This window comes from Delphinapterus leucas, chromosome 3, assembly GCF_059928025.1.
Source record: "Delphinapterus leucas isolate spDelLeu-1000000601 "Yukka" chromosome 3, BTC_Dleu_Yukka2, whole genome shotgun sequence".
Classification (NCBI taxonomy): Eukaryota; Metazoa; Chordata; class Mammalia; order Artiodactyla; family Monodontidae; genus Delphinapterus; species Delphinapterus leucas.
The window spans coordinates 37,390,594-37,414,764 of record NC_143131.1 but is presented as its reverse complement, the minus strand read 5'-3'; the positions used below and the strand labels follow the sequence as shown (position 1 = coordinate 37,414,764).

General features: G+C 43.3%; 1 protein-coding gene across 7 annotated transcripts in view; it reads right to left on the bottom strand.

Moving 5' to 3' along the window:
• Positions 1-22,584, bottom strand: part of ZBTB35 (zinc finger and BTB domain containing 35) — a 32,584-nt gene extending 10,000 nt beyond the window's left edge. The window contains exons 1-6 of one of the 7 annotated variants that reach the window (XM_022598142.3): positions 21,728-21,939; positions 21,372-21,510; positions 20,287-20,388; positions 12,680-12,824; positions 1,284-1,644; positions 959-1,181 (exon numbers count right to left, since the gene is read on the bottom strand). In XM_022598142.3, the coding sequence (XP_022453850.1) occupies positions 959-1,181; positions 1,284-1,644; positions 12,680-12,824; positions 20,287-20,388; positions 21,372-21,501 (961 nt within the window). In that variant the 5' untranslated portion in view covers positions 21,502-21,510; positions 21,728-21,939. Of the gene's footprint in view, positions 1-958; positions 1,645-12,679; positions 12,825-20,286; positions 20,389-21,371; positions 21,511-21,727; positions 21,941-21,987; positions 22,352-22,404 lie in introns of those variants that run through there. The other 6 variants (XM_022598123.2, XM_022598113.2, XM_089908827.1 and 3 more) reach the window with 6 other exon arrangements.
• Positions 22,585-24,171: the final 1,587 nt, after the last annotated feature.

The window sequence follows — 24,171 nt, the reverse complement described above, 5'->3', positions numbered from 1 at the left end:
ATCCAAAGTTCTCCAAACTCTAGCATCAAAGAGAAAGATTCTGAATAGTGTGGGATAACTATATTGTATTCACTGTATTAATAGTCTCAACAGCCTTAACCATCTCACAGAGTAAGAACTTGGGAACAAATGTCCAGAAGTCTGACACTTAGCACTCTGCAGCAACTGCTTTCCCCACACCTTTGTCACAGTGGGTTTAGGGACTCCCCAAGATTCCAAGTCATTCATGGTGGTAACTCCTGTGTATGGCACAGGAGACCTAGCAGAGAAAGCTTGGGGTGTGTGGGACCAAGGACAGGGACTCTGACAGGGAGAAAAATAGGCTCAGGGATGGATGCAGAACTAGAAGGGCCAGAGGTTCTAAGGCAGACTCCCTGGACATCTCCCTCACGTCTGGGATGGCTCTTAGGAGAGTACAGAGACCTTACCCTTTTCATCTCCCTGGCTGTGCACCAGTCCTGACATGTTTGCCCTTGGAGAGATGAAGGAGATGGACAAATACTGCCTTCCTATCTGCCAGGTCAAAACAGATAACCAAATGTATGCAAAGGTATAAACATATTTGGGATTGTTTGCGAATGTACCCATCTATGTAATCTGTTAACATAAGGCAGGGAAAGTAAAAACAGTTAACAGTGAAGTTTCACTGTAATTAAAATCTCATAATCTATAACCGTTAATAAAAGAATCACAACCGTTTTATGTATTTTTTTTTAAATTATAAAAATTGCCAAGATATAAGAATGAAAATTACTTTCAAAGTTAGTACTGATTTTGCTTTGAAAGCATAAATATTTCAACGAATATTATAAAAACACTGTGTGCTCAGCCGGCACATTAGGGAACACAGGAAGTGGTTCCTGTGGTGATAATTAAAATAAGAAAAAAGAATTTAGACACTTAGCTTCAAGTGAATGTGGAAAATCTATACTTTTAACATAAAGTATTTGCTAATTACCTGTATGCTTTCGAAGATGCTCTTTAAAATGTCCAAAGTGGTCAAACTGTTTCTCACAGTACTGACATATGTGAATTTTTTTCCCAGTTCTTTGCTTCTTACTGACTCCACCTTCTTCAAGGTGGTAACAATTGAGGTGCTGTTTCCATGCGCTCTCCCGAAGATACCTTTTATTGCATATTTCACACTTGAAACTCTCAGTGGAGTGTGATTTCATGTGTTCCTTAAAATGGTAAAACAATTTAAATGAACGGTTACATTTCTCACAATGGAACAAGTCCTTCACATGTGACAGCTGAAGTTCCACAATTTCAATACCTTCTACCTGTTTGCTTGTGGGGTCAGAGGCACAGCCATCTTCATCTTTAATCTGCCCTTTTCTATCACCTTGACGGTACTTGCTGGTGATATCTGCCAATAATGCCAGAGCGGAATCATCAGAGGAACCTGTGCTCTGAATATACTTTATGGACTGCCTGGCAGTAGCCACACCCTCTAACGTTTCAATGCCTTCATCTTCCACTTCGATTGTGCCTTCAGCAATCTCCACCTCGATTTCAACAGGTTCAGATTCTGCAGACGGCAATGACTCAGTGATAACATTTGAAGTTTCTGCAATCTTTCTTTTTTTTGCTTCACTTTTTCCTGTGGTAGTTTCCTCTAGTGGAGCTGAGTTTTCTTTGTTCCTGAAATACACAATGTATGGATTAAAAAAATCTATAAGATCAATCAAAATCCTACCAGGCTTTTTGGAAGAACTGATAAGCTGATAATAAAATTTGTATGGAAAGGCAGAAAACAAGACTGTAAGACTTACACTACCCGATTTCAAGACTTACTATAAAGCTACAAAATTAAGACAATGTGATATTGGTGAAAGAATACACATGGAGATTAATGGAAGAGAATAAAGTCCAGAAATAGATCTACATATATATAGTCAGCTGACTTCTGAAAAAAGGTTCCAAAGTAATTTAATGGGGAAAATATAAAACAGTGGTGTTGGAACAACTGGTATCTATATGGGAAAAATAAACCTTGACCCTTACTCTCATATTATACACAAAAAAATTAAAAATGAATCATAGACTTAAATGTAAGAACTAAAACTATTACACTTCTAGAAGAAAACAGGATAAAAATCTTTGCAACATTGAAAGATTTCTTAAATAGCACACAGAAAGCAGAGACTTTCAGCAAACACTGATAAAATGGATTTCATCAAAATTTAAAACTTGGTCCTTTGAAATACACAGTTAACAGAAAGGCACACCATAGACCAGGAGAAAATATCTGTAAACATGTATCTGTCAAAGGTCTTATATAGAGAATACAAAAAGAATTTGTACAATTCAATAAACTCAACGGCTTAAGACAACTGTCGGGAGACAATTCCCCGTGAGTCCCTTGTGTTTCTGCGTATCTTGTGAATTGACAGCTTTGGTTCTGGACTAGTTTTCAAGGATGTTTGCTGAAGAGCCAACAGCCTGGGAAGACAGAGTGGCTGCCACTGGAGAAGAAGACACCTTTACTTACTGTCCAATATAATAATGTTCCCCACTGTGGGATAAAGGTCAGGCAGGTTTGTTTGCAGCCCATTCTAAAAGATTTTGGTTTCCTAAGCTGGAGATCCTTCAGCTGTGATGAAAATGACCACATGCAGAGCATTCACCTGGGCCACTCTATGTTACCCCTGTGGGACTTAAGGAAGGGAAAAGTGGCACAAATAGAAAACTCATGCTGCCTGCTGTGCAGAGAATAATAAAGTCCTTCTTTCTGACCTACGAGACCCGTTATCTTCTATCAGCATCCATGAAACCATGGCAGTTGGCTTGCAAGTAGGATAAACACTCAGATCTCTCACAGATCTTGCCAAAGTTTGGCAACCAAGAACAGGATGCTGAAAAAGACAAGGCTTTCTGGAACAGGAAGGATGAGACCTCACAGAGCAAATGGAATTTGAGGAAGCCTACTAGAGCTGGCAGTAAACCTGTTTACCAAATTGTATGGTCAACTGGACAATAAATGGTCCTCTACTTATTTGCCTATTGCTCTGAGTTCAACTGTGTGCCCCCAAAAGATATGATGAAGTCCTGACCCCTGATACCTGTGAATGCGACCTTATTTAGAATTGTCTTCGCAGATGCAATCAAGTTAAGATGAGGTCATTAGAGCAGGCCCTACTCTAACTAAGTCTTTATAAGAAGAGGGACATGTGGACCCAAAGAAGAGAAGGCCATATGAAAACACTGAAGGAAGACGGCAATGTGAAGATACAGGTAGAGATTGGAGATATGCTGCCACAAGCCAAGGAACACCTGGGGCTACCAGAAACTAGAAAGGGCAAGGAAGGATTCTCCCCTAGAGGCTTTTGAGGGAACATGGCCCTACCAACACTTTGATTTAGGACTTCTAGTCTCGAAAACTGTGAGAGAATACATTCGTGTTGTTTTAAGACATGCAGTTCATGGTACTTTGTTATGGTAGCCCCAGGAAACTAAGACACCTATTAATGAGGAAAAACTGAGAAGGTGGTTACAGGATGAGTACTGGGCAGCAAGTTTAAGGACAGCTGCTGGAATGGTGTCCCAGTTGCTGCAAACTTGCTAGGGGTGGGGGAGGCAGCGGAGGACTTCCCTGCCAATTGGGTGGTCAGCCTGAAGTCTGCCCACAGTAACAATTAACACTAAGATTCAAAGGGAGTAGGAGGGTGGAGACAGAAGGTTCTGCCCCTTTATAGACAAGTTACTGCCACATGTACCTAAACCAAGTGTGCCAGGAGGGAAATTCACAACTGCTATGAGCAGAAACCAGTTGAGTCATTAGAACTTTGGCTGGTCCACACGGGAGATGAGGGGGCAACATAATGCTTGTAGAGCAAGGAAGAATTGCAACACCTGGGCCATCTCAGGGCTCAGCTCCTCCTGCAGTTTGTCATGTCCACATGAGATCTATTTGGAGATGACTGTAAAAGGCTTGAGTTTTTTTTTGCAGTGGGTCCTGGCTGCCATAAGGGTGCTGTGGATGCTCTTGGAGAGACTTCTCTGAAGCAAATTCCTACGATGAGGCATTGACTAGCAAGAGTCTTCCTGCCCAACTGGGTTTATAATGCTGATGAAGATGAGTCACTGGGGAATGAAAAAAAGGATCCAAAGTAATATAAAATTCTTTGGTCACGCCTGCTGAAAAGCCCCCTTTTATGTTAGACCAGGAAAAAGTGTAAGAGATGTTATCATGACAGTGGGGCAGCAAATGTCCAAGATTAAGCTACACTCTTGAAAAAAAGCCACCACTGCGGAAGTCTGAGTCAGCTAAAAGGCATAAATGACATGGCCCCAACTAGAAATCAATGTGGATGGGGCTACTGAATCAAGGGGTCCCCCAAACTGACACTGATAGTATCAGTAGTGATGACTCTGCTGCCTGATAGAGGGCTTTGAGTGGGCTGAAAACACTGGAGGTTTGTTTGGCTGAGCCACATGCAGCTCCAGTGCTGCTTGAAACCAAAATGTACCTTGCTCACTGGCAGAGAATCACTTTCTCCCTCCATACCACTTCCCCCCCCTTCTACCTTCCCGTTGCCTCTAACTTGACCTCACCAGCTTGGAAAAGATAATTAGGGTTGGAGCCAAGGTCTCCTTGTTCCCAAGGGTGAACAGTGAAGACACGATGTATGCATCCAAGTATGCTGAGGAAAACTCAAGAATGGGAGAGGCTCAAACTTCCGTGGCTCTGTTTTATCCAGCAGGTGTCCAACTCACCATCCCACCTGGTTCCACAGAGAGGAGGCGCTTACATTCAACTGATGGGGCCTGGGCAAGGTTCACAGCAGGAAAGGGAGGCTGTCCTGACCCTGTGGGTGGGCCTGATTCTACATACTGTTGTTGCTTTGACATCTGAATGCACAGCAGGGATTGGTATGGCATGTGTATTTACCACTTCTCATCCCGTAAATACCAGAGATGGAACATCCCAATTGAGAAGAGCCAGATGTAGAGAAGAGCTACTGGAACAAACTCCCCTAACGTTAGCCACCAGTAGCTGGGTCAGGATTTAGCACAAGTGTCTTATCTTTTGATATCTAAAATTTGTACTATACTGTTGATATCCTACTGACTGGCAGGCCAGAAGTCTCAGTCTCAAAGGCCCTGACCGTAGTGTTATGACACCTCTACCAGCAGAGGTTGCTGATAAATCCCAACAAAATTCAGAGGACTGCTCACCAGGTAAAGTTTCTTGGGACTAGACAGGCAGATTCACAACACTCAATCCCCTGCAGCAGTAAAAGAAAACCTGTTTTTTCACCTCCTCCCTCTTCCCACCAAAAATGAAACCCAGCATCTTACTGGACTTTTTAGGTACTAGAGACAATATGTGCCTCACCTGTGCATTCTACTTTCTTCATTATATCAGTCAATATGCAAAACAGCATCTTTTAAGTGGGGCTCCAACCAACAGGCTGAATTGGAAGTTTCCATCAAGCTGTGGCACAGTCTCTACCTTCGGGCCCCAAAACCCTAACGACCTCTTTGAGCTGTTAAGTCTCTGAGACTGACGCTTTTTGCAGATTAGAGCTTCTGGCAAAGGGAGGTGGTCTCCACCCCAAGGTATTCCCTGGATTTTGGACTTGCCAATTCCCTGACATGGCTACAAGGTACACTCCCTTTGACAAGAAAGGATTTGCTTGCTATTGGACTCTTGTTAAAAGTGAAGCCTGATCCATGGAAACTTTGAGGCTCTCTAGCCTGATACTGCCGTTTGGGAGTGTGTTAACTAAGATTTCATGACTAGCAAGGTAAGATGTGCCCAACAAGTCTCACTGGTCATAAAGAAACAGTGACAGTCAAGAAAGCAGCTGGTCTCTCGGCTTTACATGAGAAAGTGGTAGCTCCCCCACGCTGCTGCCCAAAGAAAGCCACTAGATCGATGGGGTCTTTGATTCACTGATGGTTTGGCTAAGCTGAAGGCTGATGGTATTCACTGGGCTGCTGCGGATGCTCAGCCTTAGCACCAACTTTGCAAAACCAAAAGTGGACATGGCTGCTCTGCTCAGAAGGCAGAACTCAAGGCTGTCTTTGTCACTCTGGATGACACTCTCCACTATGAGCCTTGCTGTATTTTTACTGACTCTTGGGCTGTTGCAATGGCCAAGCTGTCTGGGAGACCTGCAAGTCTTGGCAGATTAGACACCCATCTTTCCACAACTGTGGAAACGAAGAGCAGCTATTGATTCAACTCTCTGGATAACTGATTAGACGCTCATGGTAAAAGCCTGTTCTCTGATACCAACTGGAATCAAGTTGCTTATCAACCTACACTGCCCAGACTTCCATCACTGCCACCTAGGCCCAACATTATTCTGAACATGGTGACACATCCACCATCAGAGACTGAGCAGAAAGTCAAAGACCCTATGCTTCTGATGGAGAAGTTGCTACCGCATGTCAGACTTGTGACACCTGCCAAAGTTGGCCTGTTTGTTTCATGGTGAATGAGGCCAAATCATACAGGGCATTGTGTCCAACTGTACCTGGCAGACTAACTACACTAGACCTTTCACCCCATCTCAGGGCTATCCCTGATGCCTCACAACTACTGACACTTTTTCAGGTTACACTGTTGCTGTTCCAGTCTGAGCAGTTGGTTCTGGCCACACCAGATGGCTCTTGAAACTAAGCTGTGTCATATGTTTAGCTTTCCGGACCATCTGCAGTCTGACAATGATGCACCAAAAGCTATTCAATTGGCTGTTAGTCAAGGTATTGTTAAAACTTCCAAGCTCCCTGCCATCCACAGATATTGATATTGTAGAGAATTACAATAGTTTCCTCAATTACTGACTCAAAAAGATTTCAGACTCTACTTCCCTCACTTCCTCCTTGTCCAAAAGTCCTAGTAAGGCAGTTTGGTCATCAAACTGAGCTCTACCCGGAAAAGGATCATCTGTTTTTAGCTGCCTCCTGGGTAATGATCAAGCCTAATGGGGTGTGAAGTTACATAAACCTAAATGGAAGTTCAGGATCTGTCCCGACCATTCTCAGACACGATCTTTTTCCTTCTGCCTAATGGCAACCCTGGGACAGCCTGGTTGGTACCACTTCCAGGTGACAGCCTGGTCAAAAGTGGGCCTAGCAGATTCAAACCTAGTTCAAGTTCAGCCATCTGGATTCTCTTCCTGAATGGACATCATCTTAGATCCTAAGAATAAAGACCACTTGGTTGAATATACTGCTTGCCAAGTACAATCAGATTGGCCCTTGTGAGCCAAAGTGGGAGACATAACGGGTCTCTTAAGTTTTATAAAATATTCTTGTCCCTGACCATTCCAGATGAAAGGTCCGGGTAAGGGGAGGAGATGACTGGAAAAGGGATTGAGTTACAGCTACTAGAATGGGATACACTGATTTTGTGGAGGTGGAGGGAGAACCACCACCCTGGAACCTGGAGAGAAACCTCTTAGACTCCAGGAGGTATGGGGGAAGAAGGGACATTAAAAATCTTTGTTCTTCAGAACTGCTCTTAGAGCCTTCCTCAGGTAGGAAGAGGCTCTCATGCAGCTCTCCCCAACTGTTGCAACGTGCTGGATCTGCCATCCCACGCCAGAGGGCTCTGACAACTGGATCACCATCTCCCTTAACTTTACCGAGAAGTATTTTGCAAACAGCAGGGGGATGGCCAAGCGTCCTGCATACTCCATGCAAAACAAGAGATGTTGGCCCACTACCATTCCCAAAGCTGAGGCTCAGTTCGCGAGGTGGCTGACTGCCATTCAGCTGGCATCCAGGTGCTCAGGATAAACAGAACAGACCGAACTGGCTGCCCTCAGACATTCAGTCCAAAAACAAGGCCTAGACCCAATCATTCTGAGCTGGGAAAGAGGGAGACAACGTTGGTGACAATGTCAACCTGTGCCCCTGACTGATGAAGGTCCCCCTTTGGGGGCACAAACAACTATACTTCCTGTATGGAAGCCAGGTACTAACTTCCTTCCCTCCCAAAAATATGCCTTGCAACTCTGAGGTGGGAAGAAGGGACCATCCAGTGTTTAGGGAAACACCACTGGTAGATCACTTTAGTTCTCAGATGACCATGGAGGTCTCTCCAAAATGAGGCTACCCTTGGGACTTCCCTGGCAGTCCAGTGGTTAAGACTCCGCACTTCCAATGCAGGGGGCGTGGGTTCAATCCCTGGTCGGGGAGCTAAGATCCCACATGCCGCCTGGGTGGCCAAAAGTGAGGCTACCCTTGGTTACTTGGGGGAGTGTCCTGGAGGAATAACTGACTTATTTATGCAAGCCCTACGGGCAGTTTTCTCTACAATGGGAGTCATCCAAATAAAAAGGTGGGGACTTGAGAGTCCGCCTGCCAATGCAGGGGACACGGGTTCGTGTCCCGGTCCAGGAAGATCCCACATGCTGCGGAGCGGCTAGGCCCGTGAGCCATGGCCGCTGAGCCTGCGCGTCTGGAGCCTGTGCTCCGCAACAGGAGAGGCCACAACAGTGAGAGGCCTGCATACCGCGCAAAAAAAAAAAAAAAAAAAAGGTGGTACAAAATTTGTGCCTGACTCAAGACAATGTGATCAATGACACTACTTGGGCTCTGGAAGGTATTCATGTCAGCCTCAAATCACTGGCCAGTGTTATAACGGAGGCTAGACTTGCCCTAGACTTCCCCCCGGTGGACCAATGCTCAGACTGTGCAATTGCTAAAACATCTTGCTATACTTAGATTAATGTTTAGGGCTAAGTGGAAAAGTCAATACACAAAGTAAAGGAGAAAGCCACCTGGCTTTCTAGGGATTTGTTCAGTTGGTTGAGTGCAGGACCTTAGCGGGGGTAGGTGCACGCTTAAGCTTAGCACTGCAGGGTGGCCACATCCTGCTACTTGGAGTGCTGCTGATAGTTGTCTTAATTAAATCCAGTGTAAGAAAAACTGAATGGATTAGGTCCCAGTCCCCTATTTGTCACATTAATCAGAGTGGTCACGGAGTAGTGTGCTCATGGGAAAATTCACCAGAAGCTAAAACAGTGTAGAAGAAAACGCTCCATGGATCCCTCATGTTTCTGCATATCTTATACACAAACACACTGGCAGTCTTTTGTTCTATCTTTCCAAGGTTGTCTGTACAGCAAATTGCCTTAGAAAATAGAGCCTGTCTTCCACCAGAGTGGAGGGCAGGTTCATTTATTATACAGAATAATAAAGATAACAGCCCCTCTGGGGCAAAAGCTGGGCAGGTTTGCTTACAGCTCATTATAAAAGATTTGGGTTTCCTAAAGCCCAGAGTTCAACTGTGATGTAAACCACTGTGAGCACGGTACACACCGAGGCCACTGCATCATTCCCCACTGGACTCAGGGCGGGGCGGTGGGGGGGAGCAGCATGAGCTTCATGTTGATATGAACATGAAACTCGTGCTGCTCCATAAGCTGTGAGAGAAATAAAGTCCTTTCTGACTCATGAGTTTCATGTTTTCTGCCAGCATCCATAAAAATGTGGCAGGCCAACTTATTAGCTTGCAAATAGGATAAAGTCTTCCACCTGTCAGTTCTTGACAATATCCCAATTTTAAAAATGGGCAAAAGATACTTCACCAAAAAAGATAAACAGATGGCAAAAAAGCACATGAAAAAATGCTCAACATCATTAATCATTAGGGAAATGCAAATTAAAACCACTATATACCTACCAACTTGGCTAAAATGAAAAAGTATGATCATACCAAGTATTAGCAAGGCTGTGGAGCAGTTGCAACTCTCATACACTGCAAGTTGGAATGTATCACTTTGGAAAACAGTTTGGCAGTTTCTTAAAAAAAAAAATTAAATACATCTACCATACAACCCAGCTATTCCAATACTAGGTATTTACTGAGAGAAATAAAGCCATATGTCCAAAGACCTACACACAAACATTCGTAGCCACTTTATTTGTAATAGTCAAAAACTGGAAACAACCTAAATGTCCGTAACAGATGGTATATCCATACAATGGAATAATAATCGGCAATAAAAAGGAACCCACAACAACATGGACAAACCTCTAAAACATGACGCTAAGTGAAGAAAGTCAAAGACGAAAGACTACACGCCTTAGGAATCCATTTATATGACATTCTAAATAAGATAAAGCCACAGTGATAAAAATCAGATCACTGGTTGCCTGGGGCTGGGGATCAGGGTCGACTGCAGGGTCATAAGAAAACTTAGGGTGATGGGAATGTTTTTATGTCTTGATTGTGGTGGTGGTTACACTACTGTGTACAATTAACAAAATTCAAACTCTACATTAAGATGGGTGAATTGTATTATATGTAAATTTCATCTTAAAAGGCTGGGGAGGAAAAAATCTGTAAGGCAAATGCTTCTTCCTAACATAGTTTTAAATAAACAATGATGCAATTTCAGCAAAATAAGGTCCTAGTATTTTTTTTTCAGTGCCATTCAAAAAGTGTACACTATATTCCAAAAATACTTGCATATTGCAAATGTGAGAAGAGCCTTATTCACCTTCCATACCTGCAAAACAGTTATACAATAGTCTACTCAATATAGAGTTGCCTTCACCAGTTGATTTAAACACAACTACATTATGTAATTTTTATTCCTAAATTGTATAACATTATACACAGCCAATTATAAACAGCCAATATGTAATACTGCTATCTTGCTGAAGAATTCTTCAGAGTATACTGCATGCCTAACTGGTTCATGAAACAATTCAACATGCTACTATATTTATATTGTAAAGCGCTGACGGTTATAATTATTATAAGGATCCCAGTCTTATAATAATAAACTTTCTAAAAGGTTCTAAATAGGCATAGTAAAACAGCTGTATCCAGCTGTTCTTACCCAATGACTAGACACATGAACTCAATTAAATGCCTACCAAATCTGGGCCGTTGTCACAGAATATATTCCAATGTTCTGTTACTCAGGACTTTCCCTGTAGTAAGATGCTACTTGCTACCATGAGCAGCAAAGGGACCACACAGAACATGTTTCCAAAAAGTTCTCATACAGGATTTAACCACAAATCTGATGTTGCCCCATGCATATATATTCCCCTAGTCTGCCTCCACATTGAGAAGGTATGACCTAATCAGGTATATATCCTCAACACACCTCTATTTTGCTATCCGTGTCTTAGCTCTCTCTGCAGGAGAATACTGGCTTGGTTTTAATGGGCATGCACCCATTCATCCATTCATAAATGTTTACTGGACACCTACTATGTGCCAAGCACTAGTCATCAGAGAAAACATACACACCACGCTCTTGTCAGAAGAATCTAATCTTGAACTCTGTCACCAAACTAATTAAAAGCTCATTAGGAGAAATAGTATTTTTGGATGACTACAGTTCAATTATTTCTTAGTTATTCTAAGTTATATCTTTTGACTGAACCACATCAGTGAGTCAGACTAGATCATTCTGTCCCATGTGAAACTGATTTTACCAAACTGCACATTAGTGTTATACCAATGACCTATATTGAGGGTCACAAGAAACAAAGCCAGGAGATAATAACAACCCCCATGCCAGGCTCCATGCTAACCACTTTACATTCATTCATTCAACCCTCACAAATAATCCTATGTAGAAAGTACCATTTTTATCCCCATTTGACAGATAAGGAAACTGAGTAGCTGATAGCAGACCGAGGCAGTCTGACTCCAGAGCTCTTGTTCTTAGACACTACCATGCCACTATTCATTATGTAAGATGCTGAGGTCTTTATCCATTATATCACTTAATGTTTTCCTAATAACTTCCTATGAGAAATTGTGTGTTTTAATACCAAGAATGGCTGCTAAGCAATTGATTTGTTCTCATCTTATTATAAATAATGTAACTGAGGTGTTTTTTTCCCCTTTTTCTTTTTGCTAGGTACTTCAGAACTCAGAGCTAGACTCAGCCCATCTAGCAAGTGTACAGACTTAAACAGCATGCATTTTTGCCATCACATTTCTAACTTCACTGATTATCACCTCCACCTGGCCTATTTCTTATACCTTCACCGATTTCCTCACTTTTTTTTTTTTTGGCAGTACACGGGCCTCTCACTGTTGTGGCCTCTCCCGTTGCGGAGCACAGGCTCCGGACGCGCAGGCTCAGTGGCCATGGCTCACGGGCCCAGCCGCTCCGTGGCATGTGGGATCTTCCCGGACCGGGGCACGAACCCGTGTCCCCTGCATCGGCAAGTGGACCCCCAACCACTGCGCCACCAGGGAAGCCCCTCCTCACTTATTTTTAAGCAGTACCATATTAATCTTTGTAAGCCAAACCGCTTTTAGAGTAAGTCTTGGTACAATTAACAACCTGAATCCACAGAATAGTTTATAGGAACCCAGAGAACTCCTAAAAAGATGCCTAGTCCTCCTTATTTTATTAGAAACAAAAGATGCTACTTGAGTTAATATTAGCACAGTTTTTACATAAGGACAAGAAATCAAGCGTGAAGGAAAGAACAATCATAACCAGTAGAACTTTATAGATCCTTAAATACATATTCTTAATTTTAAAACATCAGTTCTTTACAGCAAGATACATACAACACATTCTTGACTAACAGGGTGAACATGACTGAATATAACTATCTCTGCCTCACTAAGGAAATCAGTCCCTTGTGGCATGACATAATAAATTCTTGACTAACAGTCAGGGTGGACATGACTGAATATAACTATTTGTTCCCCATTAAGGAAATAAGTAATTACCTGACTTCAAGGGCTTTGATAGCTTCTAGCATTTGTAGAAACTCTGCTGCTTTCCATACATCGTTGGCTTCTTCTTCTCCTTGTATCATTAATTTTGCTGTATATGTGAACTCAATCAAATGACGAAAGGCCATTTTACTAACACCTGTAAAAAAAAAAAAAAAAGACATGCATTAACATGTACTCACATTGATTCAAATCTTGTAACATTTAGTAAAGAAAAAAATAGAAGCCCAGTGTTTGGAAAATGATTAGTATTTGTCACTTTGGAAGATAATTTCCTGGCAGAATTCTCATTTACAGTATAATAATTTTGTAGCCAAGTTCAGCACTAACTAGCAAACTACTTTAAGATCTTTCCCAAAGACTTCCTAAGGCTCTTACAGAACAGTAAAATCTATCACTCAAATACACGAATGGGCTATTACATCAGACATGCTATGTTGCCTACCAGGGAGCTCTGTGTCAACTCAGCTCCAAAATCATCAATAGCTTTCAAAAGCTTAGCAAATAAAGTTCAGTACCATTCTGCCTTTATTTCAAGGTCCTTCACATTATTTTTCTACTTACCACTATTTTTCCTTCCAAATTTTAAACTATATCAAACCTACACTATATACTGATCCTCAAACAAACCCTTCACTTTTTAAGAATTTCCTTGCCTTCCTTAACACCCTCCATCCTGAATGCTTTATCACCTTACCTCGACAAATCCTACCACCCTTGAAGGACCAATTTTAATGCCACATCTTTAATGAACCTCTTTAATAGTTCCCTCAGGCTGAACTCTGTACCTGGTCTTATAGTTAAAATTCATGGACAACTCTTGACTGTAAGCTACTTTACGGAAATTTGCCTCTACACCCACCTCACAGTATCTAACACAATGCTTCCTAAAATGCAGGCACACAAAGTAGGTATAAATGGATAAAGGCCAAAGTCACTTTCAGAATTAAGCTTCCACAATTCCAAGCTTTCTTTGCAAGTTTGTTTAAATTTTGGCCCAAAATAATACTCTACTTCTTTGTGCTCTTCAATGCTATATAATATTGTTTCAGTGTGCTAATGCAAGGCTATGAAAAGCTATTGACAGGAACAAAGAGAAAACTTGTTTTTATAGATTTTTTTTATGCTAAAAAAAATGGCCAAGACCAAGCTGCACACAATATGCACAATTACAAATACAAAACAGGAATTTCCTGGCAGTCCAGTGGTTAGGACCCCACGCTTTCACTGCCAAGGGCGCTGGTTCAATCCCTGGTTGGGGAACTAAGATTCCACAAGCCGCCCTGGGTGGCCAAAAAAGAAAAAGAAATAGGAAAAGAAAAAATATTTTTATGTTCTTCCCATGTACTTTATACACCTGAATGTGGCCTTCAGGACAACAGTAAGAATACTGGTGGAATATCCACCATCTTCTATATGTGTTAGGAAAAAATATCGTTCAGGAAGCCAACTTTCAAGTTTCAGTTCAGTCTCTCCATGACTTGTGCAATCTGGGGCAAGTCAGAACCTCTGAGCCTCAGAAAACTCATCTTCAAAATGCCTGAAAACAATCTGAATATTGAGAAGCACCATAAAATATAATGTAATATGACCAAGTTACATGCTACCAAATAAGCAAACTAAAAATGACTGGATTCATTAATGGCTAATTTATTGGGTCCCCTAATCTTTTTTCTCCTGGTTGTCTTTTTTATTTATTTAGTTTTTTGCGGTACGCGGGCCTCTCACTGCTGTGGCCTCTCCCGTTGCGGAGCACAGGCTCCGGATGCTCAGGTTCAGCGGCCATGGCTCACGGGCCCAGCCGCTCCGCGGCATGTGGGATCTTCCCAGGCCGGGGCAGGAACCCATGTCCCCTGAATCGGCAGGCGGACTCTCAACCACTGCGCCACCAGGGAAGCCCCTCCTGGTTGTCTTTTAACCATGTTCTTTATTATATGAGAGTAGCCTGAGAAACAGACAACTAGATTTTGCTGTTTTTTTTTAAGGTGTTTTGACCAAATATTTAAAAGTGCAACAGAAATCTTTCCTAAAAACAATGTGTAAATTTCTCCTGAAGCAGAATGAGATTTTGATTTTTAATCAAACACACATATGTATGCCTACTATACATATCAGGCAGGACTCTAAACACTTTACAAATCATCAACTGACTTAATCCTCCTGACAGCCCTATGAAGTACTATTATAATCCCCATTTTACAGATGAGGAAATTGAGGCACAGAGAAGGAACTTGCGAAAGTCACATAGTTATTAAGTGATAATACTAGAAGCAAACCCAGATGGCCTGACTCCAAATTCCTGATAAAGATTTTTAAATAGGATGATGGTAGGAAACATTCCTGCTTGGAAGCGTCTGAATACCCATGTCTCATTCACTACAAGACTGCAATCTTTTACTCATATTTCCAAAGTCCCCCAAATCTCTTAAAACCAGAAGTTTTCCCATAAATTTGGCAGCAAAATTTGATCTGAACTGACATGAGGCTATTTATAATCTTTATCCCACTTAGAGTAAATATTAATAAGCTATGCTGCTTATTAATAATACACTGGATTATTATTTGCTTATAGGATATTGCCCCAGACCCCAATGGGAGTATTATGTAATACACACAGTGGATTACCATAGAAAATTCTAAAAATTAGTAATTTCAAGAAGCAACTGGCCTCCAAGAATTTGTGGACTTAGTTCCCAATCTTGGTTAATCAGAATCACCTGTAGACTTAAGCATGGGTCCCTGATCTCCAGAATCAAAACTGGGATAGGGAACTCCTTTTTATAAGCACCCTGAGTGCTTCTTTTTTAAAATAAATTTATTTATTTGTTTTATTTTTGGCTGCGCTGGGTCTTCATTGCTGCGCACAGGCTTTCTCTAATTGCGGCGGGCGGGGGCTACTCTCCGTGGCAGTGCACGGGCTTCTCATTGCGGTGGCTTCTCTTGTTGCAGAGCACAAGCTCTAGGCGCACGGGCTCAGTAGTTGTGGCTCGCAGGCTCTAGAGCGCAGGCTCAGTAGTTGTAGCGCACAGGCTTAGTTGCTCCGCGGCACTGGGGATCTTCCCAGATCAGGGATCAATCCCTTGTCCCCTGCATTGGCAGGCGGATTCTTAACCGCTGAGCCACCAGGGAAGCCCACCCTAAGTGCTTCTTATGTGGCCAGTCCAACACTGGTCCTAGGAATAAGCCACTGACTTAATTAGCTAACAGGAACCAAACTCATAACACCTGCCCAGGTAAGTGAAGGGTTGGTAGATGATGTACAGCTGCAAAAATATTTTATACTCTATTAGGACTAGTTTAGTAACTTTCAAATTTCAGCCCATTTTCTCAATTCCTTACTCCTTTCATAATATACAATTTTTCTCAGGAAGTATCTAAGAAAAATGTTAATATAAACACCTTGACCTGAGTCATTTTTCCCCTTAGGAAGAGGCAAAAGTAGGGGGTGGGCATTCTGGAATTTCTCTAGTCTTACAGAATTCCTCAACTGGTGGAAAACTCCTACTCAAATAGGATGTATGAATATGTGCTTGGATGCTTTGTCCTTGATATTAGGGGCTAAGATTTTGGACGCGATGGTAGAGTTGCTGTTTGAGAGAAACTAGGTGCTTATGGATCTGGTTTCAGGAGAAGTAAAGAATGGATTTGGAAAATTGGAGGCTCTGGTTAGGAGAAGGCTGTTGTGTTCTGAACAAGGGAGTGAAATGTCTGCTGAAGATTTTATATGGTGTGAATCCAAGTCACAAAGCTGAGGTAGGATGCAACTGGCTTCAAGGACAACAATTTTGACTTAAATCAAAGGTGAACCTGCAGTCCTAATCAAAGATAACTTACTTCACCAGGGACCCAGAAAACAGGGAGAGAGCTGGCTCAGCTTGCATCTAATGACAGTTTATACTCATAGAGCATATTTCAATTTAAATTCTCTTTACATACATTTGCTTTTACAAAACCCTATAAGGCAGTGGTTCTCAACACTGGCTGCATACTGCACTTGTCTTAAGGCAGTGCTGCCCTAACTTTGCTGTACAAAGGAATCATCTGAGGATTCTGTTCTGATTCAGTAGGTCTAGGGTGGAGCCTGAGAGTCTACAGTTCTAACAAGCTCACAGGTGATGCCCACGCATTACTGATCCTCAGACCACACCTTGAATAACAAGGACCTAGAGAACTTTTAAATACAGATGCTTGGATCTCACCCCTCAAAGACCGATTTAATTGATCTGGAGAAAAAGCCTGGGTATTAGTACTTGCAAAAGCTCCCCTGGTGTTTCTAGTGAGCGGCTAAAGACAAGAACCATCCCTATTTTACAGATGGGAGTTCTAGCTCTAGCTAAGGTGAAGAATGCATACGCCACCCTATCTTGTCCACTGATTATAACTAAAAATTCTGAAAAGAATACATAAAGCAAATATACAAGGACTCTGAAGAAAAAACAGAAGCAAAGAGACTGGGGAGAGAAATCAAAACTCAAAGAACAGCAGTAAGTTCCCTGGTTTTATATTTTTCCTCCCACATAACCCAGCTTGAGGACAGCCCAACTCCCGTAACTGGGTAGCAGGTGCAGACAGAAAAAGCTCCAGGAGAAACTCTTTCCGGCTAGAGAACCAGCAAAGGGGATGGAGAGTGTGTGGGGGTGGGGAAAAATAGCTGGTTTTTATTTCTCTCTCAGCCCTCCCTCAAGACAAGCCCCAGTGTGACGCTGCACATCTATGGCTAGTTGCCACCAAGCAGGCAACTCAACCCTAAGAGAAAGTTCTCTCTGGCTGAGAACTAGGAAAGAGATTATCATCTGAAGAGCATGGAGAGAATTCTTGTTATTTTCTTCTCTCACCATGTTATTATCCAGGAAATGGATTCCACTGCAGAAAATGTACGACAGCACAGGGAGGCTAACCTCCTAGTCTTCCAGCCAGAGGACCAGGAAAGGGAGCTCAGGGGAGCTAAGTACAGAGGCCATCAGAAGGGAGCTGGAGAGAGGTCCTTTAAATCTGTGTATGCAGTCTTGAGCTCACCACCCAGCTGCACGTGTGCAAAACTGACGTGAGGCAGCACAGCAAAGGCTTTGAGAATTACACTGTGGTGTGGACTACCACCCAGGTCGGCACACCTGGGACCTGAACAAAACAACAAAGGTTTTGAAAACTAAATTGGAATTGGATCCACAGTCCGCACAAGGCAGTCTGAACCTAATCAGGTTGATTGTCTGCTAAAAACAAAACAAAATCAAAACAACAACAAAAAACAATAGCATTCTCCAGATGATTCTAACAGCACACAGAGGGTCAAAACATAATATTCAAAATGCCCGTGACAGGGACTTCCCTGGTGGTCCAGTGGTAAAGAATCCACCTTCCAATGCAGGGGATGCGGGTTCGATCCCTGGTTGGGGAACTAAGATCCCACATGCTGCGGGGCAACTAAGCCCACGTGCCGCAAGCTACAGAGCCCATGTGCCACAACTAGAGAGAGAAAAACCCACACGCCACAACTAGAGAGAAGCCCAAACACGCAACAAAGAAACCTTGCACCGTAACGAAAGATCCCGCATGCCTCAACAACCTGACACAGACCAAAAAAAAAAAAAGGAAAAAAATAATGCCCATGGCATAATCCAAAATTACTTGACATTTTCTGCAGATTAAAAGAGAAAAAAGGAAGCTAAGATGTCCAATGTTACACAACTGACAAACAGTAAAGCTGGGACTACAAGTCAGGTTTTCTAAATGCATGCCCAGGGCTTTCTCTACAGCCAGGTGACCTAGCCAGATAGTACAGCAATTCCAAAGTTAAGGGCTTAAGAAGGCATTGAGCCAAATTGATTCTTTAAACCTGAATCTGGCAAATAACAAAAACAGAAAGAATGTTTTTACATTTTTCTTTCTTACCTTCTACAATTTAAATACTGAAAGTTGTGTGTCCTGTACTATAATGGACAGAGCACATCAGAAGTACAAGAGATAATCCCAAGGTGATTAGTCTTCAGAAGAAAAGACCCTACTTCTCCAGGTAAGTCAGTACTCCACACTCCACCAGCAATGCATATTCTAGCCTGGGCCACTTATTTTTTGACTTAAGATTCTGCCCAGAAGTTGACTCATCTTTGAAATCCTCCTTCTCTCTAAAGTAAACTAAACCACTCATCCTCCCTCCTTAGTGACACCATTCTGCAACAAAATTCTCTGCAACATTTTTTGCACTCCTTAACTGTTGCTTATCCATGATTAAATTTGCAAATTCTCTAAGGGCTGTCTTATTAATCAATTTCTCATTTCCTGGGTCTGGCATGGTATATTATAATAGGTATTAAATCTGATAAACAACCCCAATCTATTAAGCTTTGACAGTGCACCAAACACTACGCCAGGCACTCTGCAGATGCCATTTCAATTAATCATTAGCACAACAGTACAAGCCTATTAACCCACTTTTCAGATGAAGAGGCAAATATGCAATTGAGATAAAGTAACCTGCCTGGGGTCTCAGTACCTCAGGTGAATAAATGCACAAAACTTTGGCTTGTAACAGAAATACTGTCTAGGCTGATGGATTCTCACTTTAGTAAGCTTTGAGGATTTCCATCATGCCTGTGCTCTGTCCATCACAGATAATCAAAGATAATCTATCTATGGATATCAGCCAGAATGCTAGGTAAGCTGGAACTATCAAAATAAGAGAATACTCTTAACTCTACGTTTTCTTTACTCCCCTAGACACCAAATTTTTCCAAGGGAATACTGTTTCTAGGCAACCCATTCATAACAGAGAATATATACACACTGAGAGAGATACAAAACCCAAACTCAAGAACCCTGTATTTATGTAGGTAAGCTGATTTATTTCCCACAGTTTTGGATTGAGGGGTAGAGGGCTAGGTATTGTAGCAGCAGAATTAATAGAACAAGCTGAATCCCTTGCTAGCTGGGCAACCTCAGACAAGTAACCTTTTAGAGCCTGCTCCCTGATACGTAAATTGGAAGTAAAACCACTTACTTCAAAGCACTGCTGTGAACCTCAGAAAATGCACACAAACTACACAGCATAATACCTGGCACTTGGTGGGCTATTATTACAAAAAGTCAAACAAGTATAAAAATTTCTATTTTAAGACAGTATCTAGTAGATGACCCCCTTCCATCCTAGACTTTCTATAGCCACTAGAACTTCTTCTGAATGCTACTTCAGTTAATCTTTCCTAGCCTTTTCCATATTATGACAGCCCATTTCACACTGTGCGTGTCATGCTGCTAATACAGAGGCCTGCAGCATCTGGACCAGTCTGAAACATAAGCCCACTAAATAAGATGGAAATTCACTTTTAATACATGTTTTCAAAAGACAGTGATCACTGGTATTAGCAATGAAAAAGACTCCTTTAAGAGACCAACCATTTAACGTTAAGAGTTTTTCCTGGAAGATCATTTTACGAAGCACGTTACTAAAAGTAAGAATTCTCAGGTGTCAAAAGAACAATTTATCCAGTCACCGAATAGAAACCATTGATGCCTGTTTCCCATGGTATCTTGCTAAATTAACTGCCTAAAACTTCTTCATCTAATTACAATGCTTGCTAAATATTGTATTTAAAACAAGCATTTACCTTCTATCTCCACCAAAGGTTCCTGAGTAAACTCCTGAAAGAATTTGTAAAAGAACTTGCTGCAAGCAGCCAAAACAGCCTTGTGGGCCTTAAAATGGTGTCCTAGAGAAAAAAACAAAATAAAATCATCATATTCACAAAAATCAAATATAAAACTATAAAACAAGTTAAGAAATTAAAGTAAAATAGGTCTTTGTAATATAATTATAAAACTATATTCTGGACAGCTATCTTGACAAATTTAAATCTCAATTTGACATGAAGCAGGATCTTTACCTCAAGGGCCTTATTAAGTCAGCTTTATAAAGGCCACCTTACAACATTTAAGGAGGTACCACTTAAGTCAAAGGCATATCCTATTCAGTTGAAACTGCTAAATATAAACACAACCCAAAAGGTTATACGTCATTTGAAAAGAGAAGAAAAAGCCACAGAATAAGCACCAAGCTGGATGTGTTTGCTATGGGAAACATTTTAGTATGCCTAATATTTGGAAACTCAACCTACAGCAGACCAGCTGTAGGCTATAATAAAGTATAGCTTGCCTCAAGAAGTCTATTTTCACTAAACAGAAAAGATACCCAAGCTGGGTTTGCATCCATTATAATGACTACTCCTAGGACTGGTAAAGACCGCATTATATTTTGGGGGTTACCAAAGGGGGTACCAGTGCTGCAAAGGAATCTCTCACATTTTCCCTCCAAGACCATTTGGGAAACTAGAAAGAACACTTCCCAAATGACTCCTGTGAAAGACTACTCAAAGCAGCTTAGCAGCAGAAGTCTACTAACCAAACATTTAGAGACATCCTCCCTATCCCCGCCACCTTGCATTCAAGTGTACAATGCGAACACTTGAAAAGGCTGCAAGAAGTTAAAATGCCATGATTATGTTGAAAGCGTGACTATCCTTCTGCAGCATGGTCTACGTGAAGGGACACTGATAAGTGTCCTCGGGTTCCAGAGCACACCGTCCGCAGACTTTCGATAGGGAGTCCACAGAAGGTGGATAAAAAAGGCGGATGGGGGAAGGGGAGAGAAGATCTGAAGCCACAAATTCGCTCCTCGGCCCACCACGCTACCCACCGTCGACAATCAGGGTGATGTCAGTAAACCGGTCCTGCTCTCGCTGTTCATTCAATCGGTCCAGGATCATTTTATGATGTTCAGGGAACTCCTGAAGGCATTCCATCGTCTCTTCGGCCTCCATGGCCATCGGGTTGTTCTACAAAAGAGGAGCATGATAATGTACACCCATGAGCTCGGGTTGAGGAACAAAACCCCTAAAGCATAAAACAACAAAAAACAAAACCCCAGCAACGCGAAAAGAAGGGGGGAGGGTGAGACAAGAGGAGAGGAAGGCGAGGGAAGAAAGAAAGGCGAGCCGGGCGGCCGCCGCGCGTTGGGGGCCGGAGCCGCGGCCGCGGGACTCCGAGCCTGACCTAATTGGAGTCGGGAGACGCGAGCTGGAGCGGGGTGGGCACAGCGCCGGAGGCTCCGGGCTCCGGGGCGCGCAAGTCCGGCAAGGGAGGAGACCCGACAGCCGCCGCGGCCCTCTAACGGCCCGCCAAGCCCTTCGGCCCGGCCCTGGCTCCCGCCGCCCCGGGACCCGGTCCGGCCCGCGGCCCACTACGACTCCCGGGTCGCCTCTCCCTCCCCCGCCCGCCCTCTTCTCCCCCGCCCAGACCGGGCCGGCACTCACTCAAGGAAGGAGGAGCGGCCCGGGCCTGCGCGTCACTTACGTCGACGTGCCGCGTCAACGCGTCGGGCTCCGGCTGACGCGGACGCCGACTGAGCGCAGACGAGGGAGTGGGTGGGCCACGCCCCCACCCGCCCTCCTCTAGTGGCGGGGCGGAGCTAGCTGAGGGGATTTGGCGCTCGAGAAGGGCAGGCCGCCCGCGCTGGGAGGAGGAAGTCGAACTGTGGTGGGGTTGGGCCGGTGGCGGGCCTGCCTTTGTCTGGGTGGGGCTCCACCTTCCACCCACCCGCGCCAAACTCCAGGTGTGAGCACTTCCGACCCGGACCTTAGAATAAACTCCCAGCCAGTTTCAGGTGTACCTTTATACCGCTGCCCCCCCCCGCCCCCTTTCCTCCCAAGGCCTAGGTCGGGACGCCTTACCTAGCTCACGATCCTCCCTCTCTCCTTTCCGTCCCGAAAGCCTTACCTTCTCTACTCTCCCCTGTCGGGGCGTAACTCGCCCCACACTTTTCCCTAACCCTGAACAGCGCCTCGCCCGCCATTTCCTCGCGAGTGCCCGGGCGCTCCCTCTGCTTGGGTCCGGCCGGCGCACGTGGGCTCCCTCCGAGACCCGGACGGCCGCGGCGCGGGCGGCGGCAGCCACGGGCGCGAGCACGTTCCGGCCGCCTAGGATCTTCCTCCCCGGTGCCCGCCCTCTCCGTGCTCGGCGGGCAGCACGTGTTTGCTGGGCTTAGGACCTGTAGCTGCAAGATTACTTGCGCATGGTGCTATTACTGCAGCTCTCCATTCCCCAACTCCCGCGCTTAAAATGGCCAGTGACCCATAATCAGCCTCACGTGACCGGGTCATTCATTCATTCCTCTGAAATTGGCTTTGTGAGAATGAGATAGTCAAGACTTACTTATTCTATTCTCTCAAAAGAAACATTAGGATTAGGGAATTTTTTTTTACATCTTTATTGGAGTATAATTGCTTTACAATGGTGTGTTAGTTTCTGCTTTATAACAAAGTGAATCAGTTATACATATACGTATGTTCCCATATCTCTTCCCTCTTGCGTCTCCCTCCTTCCCACCCTCCCTATCCCACCCCTCCAGGCAGTCACAAAGCACCGAGTCAATATCCCTGTGCCATGCGGCTGCTTCCCACTAGCTATCTACCTTACGTTTGTTAGTGTGTATATGTCCATGACTCTCTCTCGCCCTGTCACAGCTCACCCTTCCCCCTCCCCATATCCTCAAGTCCCTTCTCCAGTAGGACTGCGTCTTTATTCCTGTCTTACCCCTAGGTTCTTCATGACATTTTTTTTTCTTAAATTCCATATATATGTGTTAGCATACGGTATTTGTCTTTTTCTTTCTGACTTACTTCACTCTGTATGACAGACTCTAGGTCTATCCACCTCATTACAAATAGCTCAATTTCGTTTCTTTTTATGGCTGAGTAATATTCCATTGTATATATGTGCCACATCTTCTTTATCCATTCATCCGATGATGGGCACTTAGGTTGTTTCCATCTCCGGGCTATTGTAAATAGAGCTGCAATGAACATTTTGGTACTTGACTCTTTGAATTTTGGTTTTCTCAGGGTATATGCCCAGTAGTGGGATTGCTGGGTCATATGGTAGTTCTATTTGTAGTTTTTTAAGGAACCTCCATACAGTTCTCCATAGTGGCTGAACCAATTCACATTCCCACCAGCAGTGCAAGAGTGTTCCCTTTTCTCCACACCCTCTCCAGCATTTATTGTTTCTAGATTTTTTGATGATGGCCATTCTGACTGGTGTGAGATGATATCTCATTGTAGTTTTGATTTGCATTTCTCTAATGATTAATGATGTTGAGCATTCTTTCATGTGTTTGTTGGCAGTCTGCATACCTTCTTTGGAGAAATGTCTATTTAGGCCTTCTGCCCATTTTTGGATTGGGGTTGTTTGTTATTGAGCTGCATGAGCTGCTTATAAATTTTGGAGATTAATCCTTTGTCAGTTGCTTCATTTGCAAATATTTTCTCCCATTCTGTGGGTTGTCTTTTGGTCTCGTTTACGGTTTCCTTTGCTGCGCAAAAGCTTTGAAGTTTCATTAGGTCCCATTTGTTTATTTTTGTTTTTATTTGCATTTCTCTAGGAGGTGGGTCAAAAAGGATCTTGCTGTGATTTATGTCATAGAGTGTTCTGCCTATGTT